At 42.7% G+C, this 27906-nt stretch overlaps 1 protein-coding gene across 4 annotated transcripts in view; it reads right to left on the bottom strand.

Annotated features, from left to right (window-relative positions):
• The window catches only part of LOC102313593 (slit homolog 1 protein), an 83819-nt gene that overhangs the window by 15214 nt on the left and 40699 nt on the right, over window positions 1-27906 (bottom strand). For 2 of the 4 annotated variants that reach the window (XM_005913881.2, XM_005913883.2), the window contains exons 5-20: window positions 20624-20695; window positions 19808-19879; window positions 18730-18801; window positions 17782-17945; window positions 13839-13986; window positions 9712-9783; window positions 6893-6964; window positions 6734-6805; window positions 6336-6479; window positions 5280-5443; window positions 4236-4259; window positions 1189-1333; window positions 961-1035; window positions 716-859; window positions 487-630; window positions 235-401 (exon numbers count right to left, since the gene is read on the bottom strand). In XM_005913881.2, the coding sequence (XP_005913943.1) occupies window positions 235-401; window positions 487-630; window positions 716-859; window positions 961-1035; window positions 1189-1333; window positions 4236-4259; window positions 5280-5443; window positions 6336-6479; window positions 6734-6805; window positions 6893-6964; window positions 9712-9783; window positions 13839-13986; window positions 17782-17945; window positions 18730-18801; window positions 19808-19879; window positions 20624-20695 (1751 nt within the window). The remainder of the gene's footprint in view (window positions 1-234; window positions 402-486; window positions 631-715; window positions 860-960; window positions 1036-1188; window positions 1334-4235; window positions 4260-5279; window positions 5444-6335; window positions 6480-6733; window positions 6806-6892; window positions 6965-9711; window positions 9784-13838; window positions 13987-17781; window positions 17946-18729; window positions 18802-19807; window positions 19880-20623; window positions 20696-27906) is intronic. The other 2 variants (XM_005913882.2, XM_005913884.2) reach the window with 1 other exon arrangement.

Genomic DNA, 27906 nt, shown 5'->3' with positions numbered 1-27906 from the left:
CAGCAGTGGCCATTATTTGAGATTATCTCAGATTATCTCAGAAACTTTAAACAGCTCGTCTTTATAACATACTATGGGTTAAAATCTTCATCAGTCACACCCAGGTTAGTTTCAAACACAGAGAAGGATTAACATATCCTATTTAAGATGCTTTTCTCTTTTCAAGGAGGGAAAAAACTCCACTTACACGGGAGCTGTGGTATAACGTGAAGTAAAGCACTCAAAGCTGCCTACCTTCCTCACAGCGGAAGTCAGGCAGAGCCACATCCTGGAGCGGGATCTCCTTCAGGAAGGCAGGACGCTGGCAGCGAGGGTTACCTGTTACAATCTTCCTGCTCCTCAGCCAATCACCTAGCCAGGCCAGCCGACAGTCACAGTTGAAAGAGTTGGCCAGTAAGTTACTGGGAGAGAGTGAGAATAAAACAGACTGTGAGAGCAATGAAACCTAAAATTAAAGCTAGGCGTGTGAGTGTGGCAGGATCTTACAGAGTGGACAGAGTCTGGAGGGTGTCGAAGGCTCCGGGTGTGATTGTGGTCAGCTGGTTGTCATACAGAGACAACAGACGGACGTTGTGAAGCCCTGTGAAGCTGTCATTGTGGATACAGCTGATCTTGTTGTTTCTCAACATCCTGATGACAAAAGAAATACACATTAATAAAAAAAACAACATCAGAAACTTTTCCAAATATGGACAAGTATGGGGTTGTGACTCACAACATTCGCAGTCCCTCAAGGCCACGGAACATCCCACTTCGAACCGAGTCCATCTGATTGGCTGTGAGGTGAAGCTCATTGACAGAGGACGCGCCTTCAAATGCCCCATCCTCAATCTCTGTGATCTTGTTGTTGCTGAGGTTACTGTGTGTTTGTGGGGGGAGAAAGAAAGCATGTCGGAGAATTAAAAGCAGCACTTACTCTTTAGAGAGTGACTGCTGAAAGGTAAGAGGATTTCTACTTACATTTTCTTCAGCTGGGAAAGGTTCTTAAAAGCTCCAGTTGCTTCTAGAGTTGTAATCTCATTGTTGTTAAGGCGGCTAGTGGGAATAAGATTGAAAGGTTTAATCATTCAGACGGAAAAATCCATTCAAATTCTCTTTAGATATTCACTGTGAGTTTTAAAATTTGATTCGTCTACAACTTCAGCGCACAACAGATTCTTCAAATACTTTTTTTTCTTGTTTGCTTACAGTTCGGTGGTGGATGCGGGTATGTGCTCGGGGATTTTGGTGAGCTTAAGGTTGGAGCAGTCCACAACATTCGACTCACAGCGGCACTTGGGAGGACAGACTGGATCACTGTTACATGCATTGTTCAGATGGCTGTCCTCTGTGCCTGAAAAGGAGAAAAAATAGACATTGTTACGGCACAACATATAACACGAGTCATTCTTCCAAACCAGCACAAGTGCCTTCAATCCCATGATGTTCGCAGTCACGCATGCGCCCCCTCAGCAGCTGTGTGTCAGCAGTTTGTCCTGTTGTGACCGAAGAGGAGACTTCCCTACTTTAGGGTACCTTAGGTGCCCTATAGAGCATCCTGCAACCCTCCTACCATTGATAGGAGAAGATGAATGGGTGAGTTACTTTAGAGAGAGGTGATGGAGCATTGGGGTGAAAAGAGAGAGGATTTGGACAGCCAGCTTGAAGCAGATCACCCAAGGGACAGAGGATGAAGGAAGAAAGGAGGATGAGAGAGGCACAGGAAATGACAGGTGGATTTGAAGGAAAGGAGAGAGAGGAAACAGATGCAAAAGGAGGAAAAGAAGAAAGACGAAAGAGAAATGAAAGGTGAGGGGCGGACGTGCAGAGAGACGCCTGTCCTGATAGAGCGAGAATGAGGCAGCGAGGGGAATGTGGGACGTTTTCCTGCACCTCCTCTGTCTATGAATAGATGTTACGTGCCAAAAAGTGTGCTTCAAGTTACATCATGGCTGCTCAATAATGAAAAAGCACTGGGAGCTACTTAGAACAGTGTGTGTTTGTCTGTGAGTGTCTATTGTGCCCCGGTGTGTGTGTATGTATGCATTTATATGTGCATTTAGAGCGTATGTGTGTATATTTTCCATTTAGAGGGAAAAAGCCGGAATTTGTTTTAGAGCTTTGTTTTGTGTCCCATTCCCCTTTTGCATGCTCACATCAGTGCACCATTCTGCCTGAGGTTTAGCGATGACGTCAGTGGAACCGCACGGGGCACCCAGACCACAGTCATGAGCAGGAAAACCTCAAACAACCAGGACAAAATCCTACAGTTGAATATCAAAAATCTGTCCAAACAAGACCTAATCCCAAAACCTCATTGCTGACTTTATTAGAATACCTTTGGACAGTGACAAAAAAATTCCCAGAAACCACTTCCTCTTGTTGCCTGTGCAAAAAACATTTTTTCTGGAGCTGTGTCACTTCTCAGTGGCTCAGCGGAGCGGAGGGTGCAGACAGACACGGTAATGCTGGTCATTAAGGAACTTTTCCCTCGCTAGGCCAGACACAGGAAAAGGCATTTCCTGCGATGGAGGAAGCAATGAAAATACAGCACAGAGCTTTGATCTCGAGGATGTAGAGGAGCCAGGGGAGATTTCGTGAGCCTGAGTCATTGTCATCGTCACAAGTGCGTGGTGGTGACACTTTTACTGTCAGCAGATTTACACGAAATCAGAGAAAATAGAGGGCAGAGGGATGAGGTTTTTCCCTCTCTGAGGTGCAAAGTGACTCATCGCTGGAGTTGCAGAAGTTCTCATAAATCTCTGCAACTCGGCCCCCATTATCAAAGTTACTGAATTCCCATGCTATCAGTGATTTGGACGTGTGTTTCCATTGTGGAAGCTTTAATTGTTATCAGTCAGGAGAGGGTTAAATTCTTATTAATCACGTTCCGCTTTGATCTTCTTTCTGCTTATATAGGACTCCCATTTGTTCTCTAAGCCAGTGCAAGCTTTATCTCAACTTAGCACACAAAGACACATTAATTTCCACACATGTACACACAGATATACAAGCGTAGACAATGAATCACCCAAGCATACGCAACCCCACTAAGGCACACGCACATACACACACGCAGACTTTGACACACATCACTGCTCCTCCCGGTTATTTTCTTGGAAGTGCTCTTGTTAAGAGGTCCGGAAACATCCGCCGATAGGAATCTCAGTCCTCTGGTGGGCTTTATTTTCTTTAGCTTTTACTGATAGAAAGGACACACTTTCTTTCCCCCTCTGTCTCGCTCCCTCTGCCTCCTTTTCTGTCCCTCTCTGTGACTGACTGTCTGTGCTAATGCCAAAGCAAAGACACATTTCCTTTGGACTATCTGCTGAGACTGTTAGGGAAACAAAGTTGAGAAGAAACAGATGCTCTCACACATATATATCACATTAAAATTCACACATAGGGGCAGTAACTCTTGGGCGCTATTAGGTATTCTCGTGTGCACTTTTATCTTAAGTATCTCAACAAACGGCATATTTTACTTGTCACTTTAAAATTGCCAAGGTTTATTTTTTTGGTTGTTATTTTTGAAACAGCGAAGGGAAAACTGTTGTCCAGACAATATCTTCTTAAGGAAAGGCCTTGCTTATTTCAGCAAGACAATGCCAAAGCAAATTTTGCACAACACGGCCTGCCCTGCTATCCAAATCTATCAACCAGTAAAACATTATGTGCTTTATGAATAATGACAAAGGAGGCCATAACCTGCAGAAATAGTAGATCGGTAAAGAGGAGGGAAACGTTTTGCTTTTAAACCGACAGCGATTGCCGTCTCCAAATGCTTACTGCCTATTTTCAAAAGAGGTGATGCAACACAGTTATAAGTGCTGACTTATTTTGATATTTCAGAACATGTTGCTAAATCAAATTCAGATTTTTCATAAAAATTGACATTTCCCACACCAAACATTTGGCATTGTTTTCTGTTAATTACATAATTTTAATTGGCAAATCACTGATTCCTACAAGACTTCCACATGAGTTTGGCTAACCTGCATGTTCATATCTAGCATGATCATCTGAATGCTTGCTGTTCTTTCTGACTCAATTATAGCATTTTTAGAAATGATTGCAAATATACAAAAGTAATGCCCGGGCTGTAATAAACTGAATTTTTTTTCCTTTAATTTGTGGAGAACTTTGTTTAAATGAATAGTAAGCAATGGAAAAGTGATGCTGGTAGATGGCTGCAGGTGGAAAATTAGAGAAAAGAGAACGACAATGATAGGGGTGAAGGTTTACAAGCCACTCACCTGGGATGACGTACTGCTCTTTGGCTGTGATGGAGAAAAGAAAGAGGGACGGATGTCAGTGAGACCAGTCTGGTCTGCATAGCTTTGGCACTGCTATGCTTCATATCAGTCATATATAAAGTTTATATATGACGACACATGATTTAAGGTATATGACAATTAAACAGAGAAGCCTAGGACTATCTCTGTGTGGCAATATGGAGACACTAGTAACAATGTAAAAAGGTGGTAAATATTTGGCTGTTGCTAAGGAAGGGTGACATGAGGGGAAAGAAGGAGACGGTGAGAAAGAAGGAAAAAGTCAAAAAGGAAAAAAAAAAAGAAAGTAAAAACAAAGAGAAAAAACACATGGACTCCCTTCTCCACCAGATCGAGTCAAACAAATGAGTCTATAAAGAAGTGTGAAACCTCAGCAGGTCAGAATGCCAGACAGCGTAGCAAAGTGTGTACACACAATGGTGGGCACACAGTGGAGGGAGTGGGAATGATGGAGTCTGGCTAGTGTCATGAAGAGGAGAGAGAGAATAAGGGGCCATGAAGGAAACATGAACCCGGTGGGTAGTGAGCAATGAAGAGAGCAAGAGGAGACAGCGGCTGGTAGGGATGGGAGCCTATGACTGGCAAAGGGCAGGGGAATGGTGGGCACAGACAGAAACTCTAAGCCCTAACACCAGCCTGGACTGGTGATCTCAGCTCACTGCGGTTTGAATGTGAAACCAGACTCACGATGTGGTATTATGCAGGGAAAGTGGAGAAAAAGCAAACAATCCCTCTCTCCTTGGCCCCAAGTTCATCTGGGCAGATATTGATTGAGTAGCAGCAGCACAGCAAATGATAGGCAAAGTAAAACCTTCTGCCGGGACTGATCGCTCATTGAATGCGCTATCATGGAGGGATAAAAGTCACTCCCAGCAGAGAGAAAGACAGAAGGTCAGCGAGGAGCAGCGTGAGACAAGTGGCATAAAAACAACAAAGCCTGTCTGAGAAATAGAGAAGACCAGCAGGGATGAATTTCAGCAGAGTGACACGGAGCCACCGGCCTACCAGAGCAGCGGAACTTCTTGCTCTTTATTTGCCCAATGCGTTTGTTTGCGAGCCGCCGTGGGCTGGCGCAGCGGGCGCCGCTCGTCTCGATCGGGTTGGTGCGCAGGTAGTCGGCCAGCCACTTCAGATTACAGTCGCAAATAAATGGGTTCTGGGCCAGGTGACTGGAAAAAAGTTGAGAGGAAAAGACAGAAGAAGAAAGGGAATAAATACATGAAAACTGATGTTCATGTGTGGGCACAGACTCTCACCTGGAACCACAGAAACACATACCTGAGCAATAATTTAAGATTAAGACTTGAAAAACACATTTATTATCCAACCAGACTGTTTCTGTGTCATTTGTTCACTTTGGAAGACATATAATAGAACTAAATAGCGCTGTCTGAGTAGTGTTTTGTAGCGGGAAAAACAATCTATAGCTGATTTTGTTGTTAACTTCGAGCAGCATCCAGCTTACGTAGCCAGTCTGGGGATGCCAGAGACTGGTAGAAACGCTCATTGTGCACTTCCATCCCATATTTTCAATCAAATCTAAAAACAAGCTTGAGACACTTTAATACAGTGCTGTTTTAAGTTTGTGTGTATGTGTGGTGAGACAAGCCATAGCACCATCATCATCACCACTATCAACCTCAACAGGTGTTTCTATGACAATGAGAAAACCTTATGCTGTATATTTTAGATGCCCGTCTGGTGTCTGTATTGATAGCAGTGTTTGTGTTGCCTTGTTGCTTAGGACAGAAAAAAGGAGACATTAATTTCAATGAATTGGTGTTGTCTCCGTAACAGTGGTGGAAAGACTGGGTGTGGTAGATGTGCTGCTTTTGATCTCTATCTAGCTGGAGAAGCTGTGTGTGTGTGTGTGTGTCTGGGTGTTTGTGACGATGATAGATTTACTCACCTCTCTACCTCGTGATTCCATTCCTGTGTTATTACACAGACTTGCAAGTAAACAACTCCTGTGTTGGCTCATGTTTTATGGTAACGGATCAGCATATGTCAGAGCGTGTACAGCAGCGTGTGTGTGTTTCAGTGTGTGTGTGTTTCACTCACAGGGTCTGTATTGCTCGTAGTGAAGTGAAGGTGCCCTTGGCGAGGGTTTGGATCTTGTTGTCATAGAGCGATAGCAGCGAGAGATTCTGCAGGTCCTGGAAGGCGTTGGCACGAACGCAGTGAATCTTATTGGCATTCAGCAACCTGAGAGAAGGGGGAAGAAAAGAAAAGTAGAAAAAAAGGAGGGAGGGAAGAAGGAAAAAGCAACTTGTCAGAATTTTTTTATGTATTCATTCATTATACATTCCATCTAGAAAACTATGCATAGGAACAAAGTTTATTTGAAGGTTATGACTTCTTTACTGAGTAGGAGTACAGGGTGCCTGGTATTGAATATATGCCCGCAGAGTGTCTTGTGTGTGTGTCTGTGTGTGTGTATGTCTTTGTAATCCACTTACAGAAGTTGTAATGCATAGAGGCCGTCAAACACCCCCTTAGGCAGGTCGGTGATCTTATTTCCATACAGCACTCTGCAAAATCACAACACAGACTCGCTTTAGTCAGAATATGACAGCCCACTGGCTCCTCATGCACAAGCTCAGCTCGGGGCTACTTACAAGGAGTTGAGGGACCGCAGCCCCTGGAAGGCATCAGGAGCTATCTCTGAGATCTGGTTGTTGCTCAGATCTCTGTGTTGGAGAAGAACGCATTAAAATTAGTCAAGGAATTTGAGAATTTGGGAAAAAGGCCAGTTTCCTCTTTTTATGAAAAGCCTGACTCCTTTGAAGGTGGGGCGGATGCATGGCCCCTGCTTCTCGCTGGCATCAAATATAAGCAAACGTACTGCGAGCTGGATGAGGATGACTTACAGCTTTCTCCCATATTTAATGGTGCGTCTCTTCAAGGGAGCCTTGGAGCCAATCAAAACATTTACTTTAATTATTAGTGGCAAACAACCATTCTTCTGCTGCGTTGCTATGTGTGCATGTGCATGTGTGTGTGTGTGTGTGTGAGAGAGAAAGAAAAATTAAAAAAATGTGATGCAGGGCCAAAATCCAAAGTGAAATACGGTAGACTGCCTCTGAACATAGCTGTTGCTAATAGGATCCACAGGCCTCTCCCCACAGGATAACCACTAAGCCCGTGTGTCTATGTGTTTATGTGCGTGCATGTCTGTGTGAATAAATGCAACAGTAAACGAGGAACAGTGGGACAGAAAGGGAGAAAGACAGATGGAGAGACAGAGTTAATGGAGTATGTGGACTGAACTCGAGTCGACTGGATACCTTTGAAGGGAAATCATCATGTGGTGAAGAAGAGGGATATTTTCTCATTTGGGGGTAACAGTTAAATAAGTGGCCATTTGTCTTTTTGCAAAGGACTGAGGTTTCCTGGAAATGAAAACGCAGCAAAGGAGCCAACATGTGCACTGGTGTGTGTCTGTAAACTCAGACACTAGCGTGTTTGCGCATGTGGCGGTGAGTGAGGCCGCTTACTGCATCCCTGTCTAAAGGGATGGTTCATGTGTAGGTCATTCAAACTGGGACAAGGTGAGAGAGAATGTGTGGGGTTGACATTTACTGGAAGAAAAGGACATGCAGGGTCAGCACAAGCGGTGCACAAACCACAAATAGCAAACGCTCAGACAAGTGCACAATAGCCTTTAAAAAACTTTTACTCAGCTGATTTTGCCTCTTAATTAAATATTGAACCTCTCTGAGTGAGTCATTTTTCAGAAAGCCCGGTTAAGATTATATGATGAATCTGAAGAGACATTCATCATAATGTATAGATGCTGTCTGCATACTGTGTGCTCAGGGTGTAGGACATAGGACTGGCCTAGCCATTACGACTATATAGCCAGCTGAATCAATAGAGCCTCTAGGGTCAACAAAGATACGTGACCATGCATTGTTGTTGCTAAAAGCAGAATGAGCAGCAGTAGCAGGTCATGTATGTTAAGAAGAACAGATCAAGACCACTGATTTAGATACATTTTGTCTCTGTTTTTGAGGCGTTCAGATTGGGTTTGGCACCTCTAGAAAAATCAGATAAATATGCCACTAATAGGGATGGCTGTAACTCAGGAGGTAGAGCAGGTCATCAGCTAATCGCAAGGTTGGTGGTTGGGTGCTCCACTCTCCCATCTTTAGTATCCTTGGGCAGGATACTGAAGATCAAGTCCAGTGGAGTACAAATGTATAGTTATAGAGATGCATACCGCATTCGCTTGTTTGAATGAGCTATGTTGTACAAAGTGCATGAGTAGAAAAGCACTATATAAGTACCATTAATTTCCTGTAAGTCTGAGCTTAGGGTAGGGTCTCTTGTGCTTGTGAATCGCTTTGAACTGCATTTGATTTGTTTGAGAATGACTCTGTCATTAAATCTTCAGTGATTAGTTGCTTGAATAGGATGTAAGTTGCTTCATTTGTTGCATTTCTGTACAAGGTTCAAGTTTTTATGCACTTGTTGCATTTGTAATTCAACAAAAACCCCTGCTTTAATTTCTATGTATATCTTTAAATGGTTGTAACAATGTTCAGTTAAACATAATGACTTTTCTTGTTGCTAATCTTACTGTTAATGCAATGCCTTTTTAGTTTAAGGGATTTATTCAAGTTTAACATAGACATCGGACACACCGGATAGTCTGGTTTGTCATTGCTGACATTTTTTCCAATATATATAGTATAGCCTCAAACAAAAAAACTAATTAATTTTAGTATAAAATATAAAATATTTTGGGGATTACCTTGGAGCTACATTAAGACAGCAGCTGCTTTGCTCTGTCTACTGCTCTCTGTTCACCTCATCTGAACTTCAAACTGTCCCCGGGGCTGGATGATAAAACCGTGAGAATTCCTTTAAGAAGGACAGAAAAACTCCCTGACCTCCGGTTTCCTCCATCTTCCCGCTGCTATGTCAGTCAGATCTGGTGGTGTTGGAGGTATGGGTTTGGCTGCCTGGTTGTGTGCTGGCTAGTTGGCCGGACAGCTGGCTCAACGGGTGAAAAACCACTCCGTGTTTAACTGCCCGCCTGTCACTGTTCAGAGAACGAAGCCTCAGCCCTCATTCCAACACACTCTCTGTCCCCTCATCATCATCGTCCCAGCCGGTGGTTTGCAGTTTGCCCACGCAGGCACACAACACACACACTCAGACTGGACACAACACTAACCAGGGGAATACCAGTATATAGCACTGAAAAATGAGAGCTGTTATTACGCTGATGTAGGATGTGAGTGCTTGCTTTCCATGCCACCACTAGTCTGAGAACAAGAATTTGTTCTTAAGGCACAGACAAAATAAATACTTCATGCTCCCTGGATGTGGAATGAGAAGACCGCCAATTGTCGCTTCTTTTTCCAGCCCTAAACTTCTCGTTCTCATCTGTATTATTTAGCCCTGAGGGTGAGTGTACTGATGTACTTACATCCTACGCAGTTTCTTGTAGGGAGAGAAGGCTCCGGGTGGAACAGACTTAATCCCATTCTGCTCCAGACGTCTGAGAGGAGAGAAGTGGAGAGGAGAGGAGAGGAGAAGAAGATATAGTGTTATTTAAACAAACAATAGAGTTCTCCATGTTAACAGAGTTGAGTAATCACCTCTGACCCTTAGTGATTGGCCTGATTATATTAGTGGAGATCTATTCCCCAGCTGTAATAGGTCCAGGCATGTTGGAGTCATAACATCCTCAGAACCAATAAACAGTGTGAATGCTAAAGTGCTGAGGAATAGGACTGGAGGGGAAAATGCTCGGTCTTGGTTTGTGTGAGAGTGTTAAGGCCTTTTTTTTTTAAAACTAAAAGTCATATTTCTTTGTGAGATAGCATTTACAGTTTCCAGCACTTATGTTCTCATATGAGATCCTGAGATCAATAATGATCTCACTTGTTCTTGTTAAATTCGCTGTTATCCTCAGGGTGTCTGCAAAGTGTCTACTGAAACCTTTGCAGCAGGGTGAAATATTGCTTCTTTGAGTTTACTTTTTCCTCTGAGCCTAAGAGCTGCTGAAGTAAAGTTGACAAGGAAAGCGCTCGGGAAACAAAATCTTACCATAAAACAACTGTCAAAGAATGAAATTAATACACAGACAAACATACACTTGGGCATGTAGTACAGAGCAGTAACCGACTCTAATCAGTCTCAGATGTGCCCAGGGAAATAGACATCCCATTAGAGCGGGTATGCATATGTGCGTTTCAAACTGCTACTTAGGACCCAGACCAATTCCCTTGTGTAACTGGCAGAGGGCTGTTTATCTGCAGGTCAGTTCACAGCTTTTAAAACTGTCCTTACCAAGGCTTAGCAGGGCCCAGAGGGAGCCAGCTGCAAGCCTGTCTGGTTGGTCTACCATTCTGCCTCCCAGCAGAGGGACTGGCTGCAGACCATGAGGCATGGGCCTGCGGTGGGTGGACGGTTACGGCAGAATCTAAAAATCATTAAGATGCTATTTGTCACCGCAGGGAAATGAGAAATATTTTAAAATCTGCAAAACTCTTTGGCCAAAGGATGGCTGTTGATAGATTTAACCATCACCTTCTTAAGTATGTGACTTCTTGGCGTGCAACCATTTCCACAGGATTTAATTACTCCGTTAGAGGCATTTCAGATTTACTACATGCCTCTTAGGCCTTCTGCATGACTATGTTTATTTCTATCCATGGGGGGTAAATGTTTTGTTGGGACATTAGCCACAACAGTTAACAGTTTGGGGTTTCCACATTTTTTTTTATTTTTATTTTTTTGGTAATCAAGAATCTTTCCCCTTCAAAAGGAGTGGCCTTTAAGGAGAGATATAGAAATCCAACTGACATTCTCAGGATAGCAGTGATTCCAGACCACAGATTCCTGTGGTGGACATGCTCTCTCTGTCTGTTTTTGTCTGAATGTCCCAGCGAGTCTGTGGATTTAGAGAGGAGTGACAGCACTGTGGTTCCTCTGCCCTCACCATGCGGCAGAGTGGTGGGCCAAGTGGCTTTAGCGCCTTCTCTCATCAACCAGTCTGTCTGACTGGTCCAAACCAGTCTGGCATTCTACATGATGTTTGTATGTGTATGTATACGTCTGCTGTGTATAAGCATGCCTACATGCTGTGGTATCCCGGTGTGTTTCTCTGAGCCAGACAAGGATATACACACACTGCCTGCCTGACAACTTTTAAGCTCTCACATTGTCACTCCTTCCAGATCAATATGTGGAAGCGACTTAATCCCTGCAATCAACACAGGAGCTACTCCGTCCAATTGGCAGACAGGAAAAAAATAAGATAGAATCTCTCAGAGTTGCCAGTGGACCGACGATCAATGGTTCGCATCCAATTTATCAGGCTCAACATTTGTATGTGTGTCTGAGTGTGTGTGCGTTCTCTTGTTTGTATCAGTCTAATCAATGTTCTTCATCCTTTTCATTAGGGCCTGGGCATGGTTTTCATTAAGGGGAAACACATTATGCCTTTGGGTATTCACCCAGTGAGTGCGTGAGTAAGAAGTAGATGGCAGAGCCATAGCGGTGTGGATGAAAGGCAGGGGGGAGAATTTTATGGCAGCATTCACTCATTGCAGACGGGGACTATGGCGCATAATAATCTGTTGTGGTAGCGTTCAGGCTAACTGGGCCTGGTTTCACAAGACAGAGGACCAGAAACCAGCTCACATCCTCGGCAGCCATAAACACAACACTGGCATTCATTAGGGTAAAACGGGGCAGAGAGGTTCGCAATCCTCCGATTTGTACATAATGAGAGCAGCATGCATGTGTGTTCGTGAGTTACAGAGGGCCTCATTAACAAGGTATTAGGCTAGCCTTGATATCTAGCAGCCGCCCTTGCTGTAATTGCAACTGATTTTATAATGAACTTCAAGCACAGATCAAACCTGCTGCACCAAGTTACAGAACGGACCAGCGCCTCAACCCCCTCTTTTTTAGTTATTCGGCGTTGATTTGTTTCCTTGCAATCCGGCAATGGGGGGAGAGAGGGAGGGAGGACAGAGTGAAATGTAGTGATAAAAAAAATGAAGAGAGGAGGAGACACGGGTACAGGAAAGAAAATTGTGGGAATTAAACCTGTAAGGTAAGGCCCTGATGGGCAGGACAGAATAGGCATAATATAACAGAGTGATTTACCTTTGTGGTCTTGTAAAAGATGAGTCAGAGCATAGTAGAGTTTATTAGCAGAACACAGTAAAGCACCAATTAGATGTGAAGGGCAGGGAAGGTTTTAACATGGCCTAACCCATCTGCTATCCAGATAGACTCCACTCTCTATAAAACGTGCATGATAGAGCTATCCTTCAGAAGCTTCCCTGGTCACCCATTAGTGCAGCTCACTGGTTATTGGTCTCATAGATCATATTAGTGTGTATGATATCCCACTTGTGGAACATTACAACTGGAGGGCATGCTGAGGAGGTCTACAAACCATAAAACATTGCAAAACTGCATCTCAATTTTTCCATGTTTTACAGTTTGTAGACCAGGACTAAAGATCAGGCTGAATTAATTATATCCCAAAAGTAAAAATGCAAGATGCCTGAAGCCTAGCTTTCAGAAATGCCTCTGTATTTCTTGGGTGGTCATTTAATTAGAGAAGAACAAGAAGTGTGGACCAGCATGTCCAAATTAGGAAATTCAGAACGCCACTGCACTAGAAATGGGTCAGGGTTGTTGGGGAACATGGGATCTGTGACTTCCATGGTAGCTGGGTATTTATAAACAGACCCCATGGGGAGGAGGAGACCTAGAAACTTGCTGTGTCCTCCTAACGACACACATGCTCCTTGGAAGAACATGCAATGCGACCGCTGGCTTCCTCCCTTCATCCTCCTTTTTTTCTCACCATGCATAAATCACAAAGTTGCAGTGCCATTTCATGCAGATTTCTGCGAGTGGCATGAAAGCCCGATAAAGAGAACTAAAAAAGACTCGTTTGAAAAGTTTAGCCATGCATTCCTAGGAATTACAGTATCCTGGGCCGTAAACAGTTAATACTCAGACAGATGTTGGAGGGCTGATAAACTGAGGGAGGGATGTTAGTAAAGCACTCGCATGTGGTTCACAGCCATCTGAGCTGATAAGAGCATGCAGTTCCAATCTACAGTCAACCGTAAGACTGTATGTGTCGTTCTCAGTGCACAGTAAAATGATGAATGCCCTGCCAGGTGATTCATGCTGAAAAAACTAACCCAGAACAGCATGCGTACATAAAACAAGCATGCTCATATCTCCCCCGGCCTTGTGAAACCCCTACAATTAAAGAAAACTTTGACTGATGCAAAGAGAATTAAATTAAGAATGTTAAGAATTTTTGAGGAGTTTATAATGAATCTTTTCCATGTCAGTCACTCGTCCATGAAAACACTCTGTAAAGAATTATGGACATTTATGATAGCTGCAGTGCAGCAGTCATGAAAAATGTATATTTCTAAAGTTTTCAGGCGGTATCAGATTTTGCACTTATTATTTTTCAGACACAGATGGTTTTTATTTGAAGACTTTTTTTTCTTTTGTAAAAGCTTTTTTTTGTCACATGTTTGATAAAGAAAGAAGTAGTGCGCTCACATTTCAGCCATGCTCTCAGGCAGGTTTGCTGGGATGGCAGTCAGACCTTTTCCTCTACAGTCCACGATGTTGTTACTGCAGGTACACATGGCAGGACAAGAGCCTCCACCAGTGCTGCAAGGCTGCGGGCTTGAAGACTCCTGGTGTCCTGAAGAGACAATCAGAGGGAAGGATATGCATGAAAGAGAGGAATGTGGAGCTGCTACAGGTGTGTGAGCACAGGTGAATTTGTTGGTTTCAGGATAACAAGATGTAATGGATGTAATTGCTGGAGATCTTTCTGTGGTGATATAAAGCCCCTTATGCTCCTAATTGAGGCTCAAACTCTTATGCGGCTGCTCAAGTCATCAAGCCTTTGTTTTATAAGCTGAATTGCAAATGAACACGCATTCCTAGGGATGAGAAAAACAAATAAAAGAAAAAGACTTACATAGCTTTTAGAATCAGTGGGTAAGAAACTAGGTTATATATCAAAGCAGTGCCGAAGTAGATGTAGGGGAGAGAAAGCGCTTGAATGAGCTGGAGTGGCAATTGAAGGTCTCCCAATAACATCCATTGATCTCTTCGCAAATATTCCTCCTGAGTCTGCGTTCTCTGGGAAGAACTGATGCCATTCTGCACATTCAGCTTTACAACCCCCCACCTCTCCACTTCTAAAAAGCTTCAACTTTTTAATTTGCATACAGAGCACACAACCCGTCATACTGTCTCTAGATACCTGTTCAAATAGCTATGGCACTGTCAACAGTGTGGTGAAGAGCAGGCGCTTGCGCTGGCAGTACAGCGTGTTTGGTGTGTGCGTACAAGATGTGTGTACGCAAGCCTAACCCAGATAAAATGAATAAAACAGACTTTTAAATGGCCTCATTTACACAGCATTACTAATCCAAGTTTCAAACCATGAATATTTGATCGCGTTCCTATCTATCGCTCAGCTTGTGTGGAAAAATGTTGGCGAGAGAGCCAAGTGGGAGTAGACATTCAGCGAGAGGAAGACAGAGTGAGTGATGGTGAAAGTCGGTGACAGAGAAAGCATAACTCCAGAATCATTATGGTTTACCATAAAATTACTGGCGCGAGCGTTTGGACCATTTAGCTAATAAGACATGTTTAAGGTCAGACTTCATACATCTGGTCAATCATAATCAATTACCTGATGGGACGGAATGCTTCGACACATCTGGGAATCAAGTCAGCGATTATCATCGCGAGTGTGACACTGGTACAGTCCCTCAGCACATGCGATATGAGGCACTGTGATCAGAGGACGGCAGAGGTTTGACAGATCTGGGATCAGGTGTAGGGCAGAGAAAAACTCCCTTCTGATCCAACATGGCATATCTGACAGGCCTGGGATCAGGGGGAGTGCAGAGCACAGCTGGAGCGCCCTTAACAATGACAGCTCTGTGACAGGTACACTTGAGGTGAAGCTGTTTGATGTTTGCTCCTCCCCTGTTTTTTTTTCCTGCCTATCCCCCATTATCTCTCCAATTCGCCTTCTCTGCTACCCAGTTACCTTCCCATTGCCCTTCTTTTATTTGCTTTCCTTCTTCCAGCAGTTTTCCCCTGCTCCACCAGTACTTTCAGACTCCCTTTTAACATCCTCCTTTTCAGCCTCTTTATCACTGCAAGCCATTAGCTTCTGTCCATGTGCTCACAAGTCTTGATATTTAACTCCCCTCCATCGCTGGCCTCTTCCCATTTGTCTCCTCTGCAGTTTCCTATTTTTATAGGGTAATTCCTGTTTCACACTACAAGAGCTGTATTGTATTCAACCCTGAAGCAATTTATTATTAATTATTCATCTCAAACACAATATTTTTACTTTTGTATTATATTGTGAGAGCAGTTATGCGGTAGAATTAGTCATCCATTTTTTGTCATATAGAGCATGATGTTGGCACAAGAACCTTTTAACTTTGGGTTTGATCTGCTCCAAACGATCATGGGAGTTATGCGTAATGTTTGGTTTGAATAAAACAACACACAGAAAAGCCCATTAAGACAAACGGGAGTAAATGTATCCTAAAGCAGAAACTGACGCTTGTGTAATTGGCTACAGCTAAGGGGAAAAAAGATTTTCAGCCAGATTTCAAACCTAAAAAACTTTTTGAAAGAAACAAAATTGTTTGGAGAACAGAAAATGCATCTCACTGCAGAAATTTGTGAGATAACGCAAATGAGTGACTGGTTTTGCACAGGAGTCCCTTCAAGCATTTAGAAAGTTAAAGTTAAAGAAGGAGTGTTTATTCTGCAAATGTTGTTTAAAATCCAATTTTCACCTGGATTTAGTACTTTTTAAAGCCGCTTTTCCATTTTTTTAATCATTAAGTATTGGTATACAGCACACAGCAATGTTTTTTAAACTGTTAAAGAATGACCCCATTTTTAAAGGGGACTGATGATAAATCACTGCCTGGAAAAATATTTTTCCTCAAAGCGAAGCAGTAAATGTGTTACTCTGCTCATTACAGGCAAAAATTTACAATACAGTGGTGCTTTCCAGCCTAAAACTGGGACTGAAAGAAAGTGAGTCATAACACAGGGTGCTGCAGAATTTCATCATATTTCGAATTGATGAATAACACACTGTACCCCGTTTTCCTTCTCCTGCCTCTCATAACAGCAACACGCCTCGCTTCTCCATCTTCTTTTCTTCCAACACAGCGCCACCCCGCCCCAAATCCCCCGCAGGTGGCCTGGCCTGGTCACAGCTCACACCAAATACACGCACAACCACACAGTGCTGAACATCAAAAATACTAAAAACAAAACAAAAAACAGGAGTATGTGTGTATATGCATGTGCCAGCGAGCCAGTCCCTAATGAGTCCTTCACTGGGAGTTCAACTTCTGGTCACTCATCCTCTCAAGAAGAAACTGTTAGTATGTGTTTGTGTGTGTGCATCACTGTGTACTTACACACACAAATACATAGTAGCGGCAGATTTCCTGCTGGTGTTAGCAGGGACAAAAACGATCAGCTATTGACACTCTCAAAAAAAAAAAAATCAATGTTTGTCTGTCTACAACACTCCTAACTTTTTTAGGTATTTTTACACAACAGCAGCTTATATGTATGCTACATGAACTACAGCTCTCCATCATTCGAAACCTCAACTTTCTGTATCAGTATCCTATCAGAAACCAAATTTCCCTGACACCCCCTGCTCCCCTTTCGTATCTGGAATCGTTACACTCCCACGCTTTGAGTCTCTTTCCCTGGGCGATGAATAGTTAATGATCTGTGCTGTCACGCCGTATGGCTGCGTAAAAATCACAACCCATGGAGAGAGAGAGACAGAGAGAGGTACACACACACACACACACACACACAAACGTAGACACAAACACCCCTCGCAGCTGGCGTTGCAAGTGAGATGGCCTTGTGGGGAGTGGAGGTTCTCATGCTGTTTTTCCATTGTCCGGATATGATAACCCCAATGCACGGCATGACACACCCACATGCACATGCTCTCTCTGTCTCTCACACACACACGTGCACGTGCACGCACACACACCGCAAAAGGAATAGTGATTTCAAAGCCACGGTTATCCTTGTGCTAGAAGGTGAGAAGCTATAAATAATGACAAATTGAGGAGAGAGGGTCTACTGTCAATGGGGGCAGCCATCGCTCCAGCTGTGCGCTGGGCATTTTCCTTGCAACAGCGCCAGCTCCTCAAGAGGTGGGCACTCATGCAAAGGCCAGAAGAGAGCATGGGGTTGCCAGGTTATCATGTGGCTGCCAGGTGAATACACACTGAAACAAAAACACAGGATACTTCCTGTGTTTTTGTGTCAGTTTGACCAGGGGACCGTAAAAGATTTACTCCACAGGGAGACGTTGTCATAAAGAACCATTTTGTTTGCTGCCTTTTGCACAAAAAAAACTTTTATAAAATGCATTGATGGTGGTCAAAAGTATATTGTAAGTGTATCATACCTGAGCAGCTGAATTCATGCTTCTGTACTTCTGCCACATTAAGTCCTCTGAGCTCAGGAGGGGCAGTGCATTGTGTGAATAAGCCAATTGTAGGCCTCTGCCTGAGCCACTGGGCCAACCACGCCAGGTGACAGTCACAGTTCAGATTGTTCGAGTGGAGACGGCTGTTAAATGAGAGGGGGAAAAAAAAGAAAAGTTGATTGATTGAAGAAGTTTTCCTTTTCTGTCTAAAATACCACAAGCTGAAGACATAAATAGCATAAAACGTGTCTATTCTTTCCTACAACTCATCACATCCAATCCCTGTGGCAAAACACAAATGATACGCTGCACGGATGATTATAAATGACACTTTCTAAAAAAGAGGAACACTAAAGAGGTCTTTTCTAAACCTACTCCAAACACTGCATTCCTGCAGTGCTGTGCCTGTCCAGAATAACTCTTGCCGTGGTGAGGTGGACCTCTGGAGCATGTGTGTTAACTCGCAAACCCATGTGTGCAGACGCATGGTGTGCACACAAACAGAAAAGCCATATAATACTACCCCACTGGGAGCCTAAAATGTCACCGCAAGAGCAGTGGAGTCACGGTCCAGAGTTTCAGCAGGCATAATTGTTTTAATTTGTGCATAATTTCAGATTTAGTAATCACATACAATGCACAATACACAATAGACTTGTGGGGCTATTTGTGTCTATCTGGGCCAGTTGTTGTCTTTAGATGGAGGGAATAATGGCCCCTGGCATTGCTACAGACCCTTCTGTGGTACTCTGTGGTTATGGCTGCCACCCAACATTGACTGGAATGACAGAACCTGTCTACTCCCATTGAAATCACACAGGACTCAGCCCTTTCTCTGCTTTGCCTGTTTGTGTGTGGAATATTGTTTTATTTTTATGGGAAATATCTCCGGATCAGTAGAAAAGTGGTGGGATTTGTGAGACTTACAAAGTCCGTAGTTTAGGCATGTGGTTGAAGCTAGAGACGGGGATGCTGCTGATGTTGTTGTTGTTCAGCGTTCTGTGAAAAAGCAAACAAGATTTTAGCATCGGTAAACTTTTTGGAATCAGTTCTCTTCTGTCCCGTCTCTTTGAAACTCTCCCCCCCCGTCTCTCTTTCTTCTCGTGGCCTATCAGGAGTCTAGCACCTTATTCCTCGCAGATGCAGACATTCATGCATGCAAATATGCACAGGCAAGCTCACAGTCCTGATCACACCACTTTCATCGAACTCTGGGCATCAGCTGCAGAAAGAGAATCGGGTCATTTCAATCAGCCTAATAACCCTTTGCAATATTTCAACCTGCTACCCCCTTTCAACGCAAGCTGTCCTCCTCCCCCCACGAAACCTATAAATACAGACCCTATCAAAACAACCCCCTATCCCTGCTTGTACCACTGTGACAACCCTACGACTATTTCCTCCATGTCATGACAGCAGCTGTCACTTTTTTCAAACCCTTCATACACAAACACACATGCAAAACAGCCTTTCACTATCAAAATAGCAAGCCTGTCAAAGTGCCCTCGTCCCCCTGCCTGAACTGTAAGTCTAAATTGTTTCAGGTGGAGAGCTCTAACAGAGACCGCTTGGACACTTTAGACAAGGGATGATTAATTGAATGTTCAAAAACTGCTAAGCATGGTCACCAATGCATGTAGGATTGAGTGCTAACTTGAATAGGATTCTTTTTTTCTTTTTTTTGTAAAATGGTAGGAACCCTCAAATGTCAGATGGCCTGCCCAGAAGTGGGTGATGTGTAGATGGAGGTGAAGTGGTGGGCAGGTGGGGGGTGTTAATGTGATCGAAGGGAACACTGCTGTCAACTGTGACTTAATGGAGCTTGGTCTCCATGATGCTGGCCCCCTTCGTGAGGCCCACAGGGGGGTATTTTGGTATAAGCCAGGCCTGTGCTTTGTTAGTTATGCTTATTAGCGAGGCCAAAACAATGTCTTAATTTAACTAAGTGCTTTAATGGAACAATAGAGGGCTGGGTTGGATGAATAGCATCACTTCAGATACTTACAGCACTTCCAAGCCTCTCAGAGCTCTGAAGGCTCCGTCCTCTATGCAGCTGATGTGGTTTTTATCCAGCTGGCTGCAGATCACACACAAGAGAGAGCCTTTGTTACACGAGGCACATACAGTAAACAATCTTTCCGCCTCCCTATAGGCTATTTGTAATCATGGGTACAGTGAGCAGAACACTGATGGATTGTGGTAAATCAATACTGGTTTAGTCATCTCAGCTCTTGTAACCCCAAGAGTAGCACTTCACTAATTGTTTATCTGCATCGATACACCTCATAAATCTACAGTATGTGTCCGTGCGAAGATGCAAATCAGTGTTGCTACAAGACGCCTTTGGGGAGCTCTGTGTGTGTGTGTGAGCGTGTGTGAGGTAGTTAGTCTACTTAATCAGTGTGATGCACAGTCTGCTGAAATTACACATACCGACATGTACATAATGTTTTGCGGTTACCAAAGGCCATTAACCCGACTGGATAAATATTGGAAAATGTTCATTTACAGTAGCTTGTAATATAATAATTTATTCTGTATAATCTTGCTTCACTCTTCATTGACTTGCCATAACTGCAATGTTAGAATCATGTTAATAACTAATTAACCAGTTATTTTTATACTTCCTTAAGCGACTTTTAATCACTTAACTGTTTCCATGTATTTTTCAGTTTGTAAATGTGGTGAGACTTTTTGGTTGCATTCATCATAACCTCATAACTTTTTTAAAGCTTCTATAGACCAATCCTTATTTAATAATGAAGATAACTGTACATTGCAGGGCAGAGTACATTTACCCTGGAAAGAGTGAGGTACTCACAGGTTTTTGATGTCTGTAGCTCCCCTGAAAGCTTTTCTGGGAATGGACTGGATGTAGTTCTCGCTCAGATCTCTGCGGAGACAATAAGAAGGCATCGGTTAGAGACAATCCATCCTCGATTATCGCTTTGGTTTGGTCTTTTTTTACTTTGAGAGGATGTGTGTCCAATATAACTCAATTTCGGAAGCAATGTTAACATGTTCCAGCAATTTCCTCTGTGAACCTTTCACTTCTAGTGTTTAAGCATGCTTTGCTAGCAGCAGGAATCAAACTCTATTCAGTGTAGCTCTTTCTTTTAACACACTCAATGGTGCAGAACAGGAACGCTATAGGCATTTTTTTTCCTTCTGCCAACACCCTTAGGTCTGATACTGCATGGCCAACTCATTCATAATGAAGATGTTATTTTTTTTGTTGTTGTTGGCTGTATTATTCAATGTTCACTCAGGCTATAATTTGTTCACTGTGCCCTGACCATGCACTGGTGTGAGGCACCAGTTCACAGACAGTTGGGCAGACAGACAGCTGGGCAGCGACCAATGAGATGTTGGTGGTGTTCCCGCAGTAGCACAAAGAGCATTATTTTCCCATATAATATTTGGTGTGTGTGTGAGTGTGTGTGTGTGTGATAATCGACCCGAACAGAGAGAAGAGCAGTATTTGAAGCACAAGACCTATTTTAATTGTCACAGTATTTTGCCTATTGTTTAAATTGTGAGCTAACCTGACTCAGAAAGCATGTAACCATCTTCTGTACATACTCTACTCAGGGAAACTCTTGGCTGATACCAGAGAGGCTCCTGCCTCATGCAAGGAAGGCTCCCACAGCCCGGACAGATGTAAACAGAGCACTTATGGTCACCCACAGAAGGGCTAAGGCACAACACCAGAATCAGACTTTGATGACTCCTGCTTAGTTAATGTTCATGCGCACCACAGCATGCAATCCTCTGATGCACACAACAAATATCCACGCTAAAACCCCCATGGGGTAATGCTAAAATGAGTTCCCAAGACACACAGTCTCACATAGTGTCCCCACTGGGTGATGCTTTCCAGAATGTTCCCGGGAATGAATATCGCACAGACATTGTTTCGGCAGGATACAAAAGAGGGGAGTAAAACGCATTACAGTGGTTGTGTTGCTCAATCCATCTAATGAATGGGTGGTTGTTTCTTTATGGTACAGCAAAAATTAAAAGAGTACTATGCAGGCCACTGCAAATACACCACAATTAAAATGGAATTTGTGTGTTTGATTCCATGGCATAAAATATTGAGGTCAGATTGAATTGTGGCAGTCTACTCTGACTTGTAGGGTCTTGCCCCGTGTTTACAGTCTTGTTCCATTAAAAGACGGCATTACAATGATGTTGCATGGGAATGACCGTGTTAGGGGCACTTTTATTTAGCGGATAAGGGAACAAATAAGCAGCCCTTTATATGGCTGCTATTCTGAACACACAAAAACCTGATGAGCACGTACAGATGTGCAAATGAAACACACACGTCGCTGGCTCGCGTTCAGACAGAACATAAATATTCCATCTAGTGGCACATTCTAATTTTATCCTGTGAGGTTTCTGAGTTACATTTTCTCGGAAGATCTGCATAACATCTGCTTTCATTGAGATATAGGGCATCACAGTTAGCAGGCAATTTAGGCAATTACACAACAATAATCTAGCTATTCTGTCAGTCTGCCATATTTTGCAGGATCATATCCCAAACACCAAACCAGCTTTGTGTCTCCTAACTAGCAAACATGAGAGCCAGAATGGTTGTGCTCCCTCCAGCTCCTTTGTTGTTCTCTTGGCAAAACAGCATGAGTGAAGAAATGAAAGCTGAGTCAGTCTGGCACCCGGGCTGAATTGGTGCCGCTTATCAAAGGAGGTCTACCTGGACCTGAACTCTAATTACTAATTAGTCCCCTCACCTTCTCTTCACCTTTCTACAACAAAAGAAAACCACCAACACACAAAAGATGTCTCTTTTGTGATCTTCTGCATACATTTGGTTAATGACTTCTTGCCCCTGGACATATGAGGATATCTTTTCTCTGTGTGGTGGTTGTATGTGTGTGTTCACTCCCAGGCTCCAATGGGAAATTTCAACAAATTGCTGTTCTCAGGCGGCATTAAATGCCGGAGGCAGTAGGTGCTGGGAGAGGAAGAAAGACATAAATATGGGGACAGGCATGAGAAAAGGATGGAAAGCTCTGATGATATGAGGACAATCCCATTTTTGTAAGTAGTAAAATGATAGCTCTAGGGTGAACTCGTCAATCCTGCTAGCATGCTAAAACACAATTGGTTAGAGTGATCTATAGACTACCAATTATGGTGCTGTTTGACTGGATTTGGTGCTGAGGTCGTGGGAGGTCACTTTAAAAATATAAGTCTATTCTGGGACAATGTGCACCCCCCCTCAAAAAAACCCATGACAACTATAAATGATGCTATCTATAGTGCCAGAAAATCTCATTTACTTATACTGCTTTTGCCCCTTTGCATGTTTCTTTCTCTCCCTTTGTCACATCTAACACAATAATCACAGTGGTCATGGTTTGGAGTCTGAAGTCTTCTGTATTCTATAAGGATTTATCGACGGGTTAAACTCCTACAGGAGCCAGAACAATATTAAATTTAGCAACTCGACATTTCTGCATTTACACATTCCTAAAATGGCAAACAGGACATTTCTGTGGGAGACCATACTGTATTTTACATAGTCTGTGGTTGCCCCTCACTGGTATTTTCTAAGCTTGGCTCCAACTGTGTTGCTGCTGAGAACTTTGACATCTCTGATTAGTTGATTTCAGTCGAGCTGATTTCAGGGAAGCACTGATCCATTCAAAAACAGACATGATTATATGACAACAGTCACCACAAATAGAGATAATGGTCACCATGGTGTTTGACACAAAATCTAGTGACAGTAAATCTAATGTTAAAGCCTTTTAGCAAATACCACGACAGTGCATCACTTGTGCAGCAGCCCAGAGATAGTTCAGAACTCATCTTGGCAAAGGAACCACTTCCATCTTCTTTGTGCCTTGTTTCTTCATGAAATCATCTTGGATTTGAGTGTCTGGCCAGCGCATATGTTTTAAAATGTGTGTACTGCATCAGACTTATCTAACCTCAGAGTCAGATAGTGGATTGCAGGAGCAGATAAAGTCAGGAGATGAAGGAGAAGCGGTTATAACCTCCGGGCTTCATGACACTCGCAGAGCTCTGTTCGGGGTAGAAGAAACCACCAGAGCTTTGCAGCAGTCGCCACTGCCCAGACTCCTTCCATGCACTCATTACAATGCGTTGAAGAATATCCCGAGGCAGTCCCTCAGCCTCTACTCCAAGCCCAGGCCTCCATGCATTTTACAGATTGCTGCAATAATGTTAGACCTACAACTTTTTCTTTCCTTATTTCCTGCACGTAGCATGCCTTTTTTTCATCATAGGTGTGCGATCCAACGCTTGAGTGAACAAGAGTGAGTGTTCAAAAGAGCCAAGACCTGGTATACATTTACCTTAATGCACTACATACCACGCAAGTGGGCAGTTAGTTCATTAATGTACCCCTGGCTCTTTCTGGGTGACATTGCTCACAGTTCATTCCCATTGTTGCCGTAATGATGCGGTAACACACATGTTTTCAGGTGTGTCTTCGCTGTATGAACTACAGTCTCTAATATACTGCGGTCAAGCTTTTTAAGGTTTCACTTATTCAGGACCTCAAACAATCTTATTGTTTAATCAGTGTAAATTGCTCTGATAATAAACTTAGCTACTGATATGCTGGTTTACAAGAATCCCCGCAGAGTCTATATCTGAAATAATTAGCTATGTTATCAGACATAGCTCAAGGCGCCTGGTCTGAAGATTAGCTCCACGCTGAAGGTAATGTCTGGTTCCTGTCTGATTCACATCATTAACCTCTGATCTCTATCTCAGTACACTACACTAACACTGTACACACCTTCATGATACACATACCTACTATGGTTTCATGTTAATATACGGATCAAAACGCCAGCGTAAAGACATGCTGTGACCCTTTTAATTCTTTAATCATTGTTTGTGACGGCAAAATGAATATCTAGGGATGCTGAAGCAGTTCAGCCACTTAATTAAAAACAAAGTATAACGTTTCAGGCATTTCAGCTTTTGCATTTCAATTTTTTGACTAAAACTCAAGGAAGCTACATGTTCACATGGTAGCAACTTGATGATCACAAGGTAGTCGGATTTATTTCATCTATTTTGCTCTATATGGGATCATGAAAGCTTCTTTGAGCTGATCCCTTGTCATGTTTGATTTGGCAGAGTTTTACACTGGATGCTCTTGCTGACACAACCCAAAAGGGAATTAGTGTCTCTGTCTGGAATGGAAGCAGAAACCTTTTGCTTGCTAAGCCAGTGCGTTAACCACTACACTACGGAGGCACCGCCCTGTAGGGGACCATAATTACCCAAATGAACATTATGCTGTATTAAAGGTAGCTTTTTAAACTAATAACTCACCAAGAGAGTGTTGCACTAAATCAATTGCGAAGTAGTGTTATATCTCATAAACCTCTATTAAGTTGGGCCTCTTTAAGAAATCCCTGAAGTTGCCCTCTTATGATCATGAGGAAGAAAGCAAGTTTAAGGCACATCTGCATTGGCTTCACTTTTAAGGCAGTCCAGCTTTTATACACATTTTGTGGCTGACACCTGCAAAGCTTCAGGATATTTGGTGTGGGCGTAATTTATATCTCGTAATGACCTTTATACACATAGACATATTTGCACATGAGCTTACATGTGAAAACAAATAACTGCCTCTGTCATACACGAAAGATTTCTTAGTTTCCGACTTTGTGCCTCCACATTTGGCTGTCAAAAGCTTTGATACATGATACTTCTACAGCTGCTGGTCACTATTAACACTTTACTTTTCTGCATACTTTTTCTTAAACATTCTCAAGGTGAACTCAGGTTGTTTTTGAAAGAGATATTCTCAAAAATATGCAATGAAATAAATACATCTTATTTGTTTGTTTGCTTTTCACTGCTGCATAACTTGGGGAAAACCAGCTATTTTCGAAACGCTGTCACATGTATGAAAGTGTGGGTAAATGTAGACCACTTCCCATCAAGAGATGAGATTTGTTTGGGTGATAGCTCTTTTAAATTTCAAAAGCAAAGAAAATCACTTAAATGCACTGGATAGAAATCTTTTTTTTCACAGGGCAGCAACTCAGTAATGCAGAAAGGGATGAAGATTTCCTGTTGCTGCTTCACAGCCTTTCACCCTTATTTCATCACTCTCTCTTCAGTCCACCTCTTCCTGCATTGTTCTTTTACAAAGAGTTATACAGTCAAGCTACGAAAACATTTCAACCTATTTTAAAAATATCACAGTCAATGAAAAGAAGCTCCTGATCCATTTATTACTAATTTAATTTTATGGCGATTATAAATAGAGTATCTCTCTAAAAGACTTCCCTCTATGGTCCCTGTGTAAGTGCATTTATTTTAGGCCGGGTGTTTGTTTTCTCAAGAGCTCGACTAGATTACATGATAAGAAAATGTTTACCCTTGCCAAATGCTCTTAATTTTATTCTACCATTTAAAGAGGGAGAAAAAGACAGAAAGACAGAGGGGGAATGTGTCTGATTACTTACTCATTAAGAGAGTTAATGAGGTGTGTGAGAGCTGTTAAAAGAATGGCAGTGTGCTGCCACTAAATGCTAACTACTTTCTTCCTCCCTGCATGGTAAAAACCCACAAGTAGACACACATATAAACAGCCACATAAACAAACTGTGGGGCTTCAAAAAGAAGTCATTGCACGTGGAAATGTACCAACAAATGAGTCAAGATACAACTGCAAATAGAGAGCAATGCTTTCAGATAGAGAAACTAAGCCAAACATACACAAACTGTTTATGTCTACATATCATTTATTCCTCTGTCAAGGGCATAATTACCTAAATGTTTATTAGCAATCAAAGTGAAGGCCTGGGATTCAAAAAGGAAATTTTGCAGGTGACTTTAATGTCGATACTCTTTTTTTGGACCAGAGACTTAACCTGGTAAAATCCCAGGAACAACACAAGGAAGTGGCAGGCAAGCCACAAAAGGTGACTATGATTTTAAAAAGTTTAATTAAAAGAAAAAGAACCTTGAAGTTTGAAAGGTGTTACATTTTGACAGTTATCAGCACTCAGAGGCCATAACACACAAAAATAAAGCAAAATATAAGAAAGGTAAGTCTGAAGAGTCATGAGTCTATTTTTGAGCTTAACAAACATGCCTTGTGTGTTGAAGACATAAACAAAAACTTTAATGTGCTGACACGCTTTGTGTACTGTATGTGTAGACAGGTCTTTGGTTGAGCTGAAAGAGAACAAAAATGAGTGAAGGTGTATGTGTGTGGGGGGATAACATAAAGACAATGAGGTGAGAAAGCACATAGATCGAGTCTGCAAGGCCTTTGGACCCTCGCCAAAAACACAGGCATGAACATGTGAATTTGTGTGGCCCGGAGAGAGTGACTGAGAGTGACTGAGTGTTCCTGTGTGCGGCCAAGACTGTCTCTGCCTTCCTTCTCACCCTCACGCCTTCCCCCAATCCTGCTCTCTCCACACCTTCACGTCTTGCTTCCCTTCCGGCTAAAATAAATGATAAACATGCCTCTTAGCCGTGCCTCCCTTCACTTTCTCCCTGCTGTCTGACCTCAGTGTTTCGTGCCTCCGCAAAGGAGTAAGTGCAATCTGGACGAGCGAGCCAGACACCACCACTATCATCATCATCGTGATTACCATTATCATCTGCAGGTCAAAACACCGTCTTAACGTCTTAAAATCTTTCATTCATGCTCACACAAATTATCATGCACACGTGCACAGATGTGGTACACTAGCATGCTCGGTGTGTAAGGTGCCTCTCTCATCCCTTTGTGGTGGAGAAAGGAGGAGAGAGCTTAGTGGGAGGAGGACTGGTAAGCAGCGACGGAAAAATCGCTTCTTTTACAAAGAGAAGAATAACGAGGCTGCTTTAGGAATACTCTTACACAAAAACCCAAGAGAGAAAGTCTTGCTTCCCTACTCTTTTTCTCTCTTCTTGGACTAAATATAGGCCATACAAAGAATCACAATGAAAAACAAATACTGGACTAATACTGAATGCAGCACATTTCAGTGGCATCTGTTTGTCTTTGTTGTCTTTGTTTTACTTTGAAAGCTAATGTCAACTAAAACTAGTACAAACAGGCAGGGAAAATAATTGATTGGAGCT

The sequence above is a fragment of the Haplochromis burtoni genome, unplaced genomic scaffold (assembly GCF_018398535.1).
Source record: "Haplochromis burtoni strain Fernald_Lab_line unplaced genomic scaffold, NCSU_Asbu1 Contig_7, whole genome shotgun sequence".
NCBI lineage: Eukaryota > Metazoa > Chordata > Actinopteri > Cichliformes > Cichlidae > Haplochromis > Haplochromis burtoni.
This window is presented reverse-complemented; position numbering and strand designations above follow the sequence as displayed.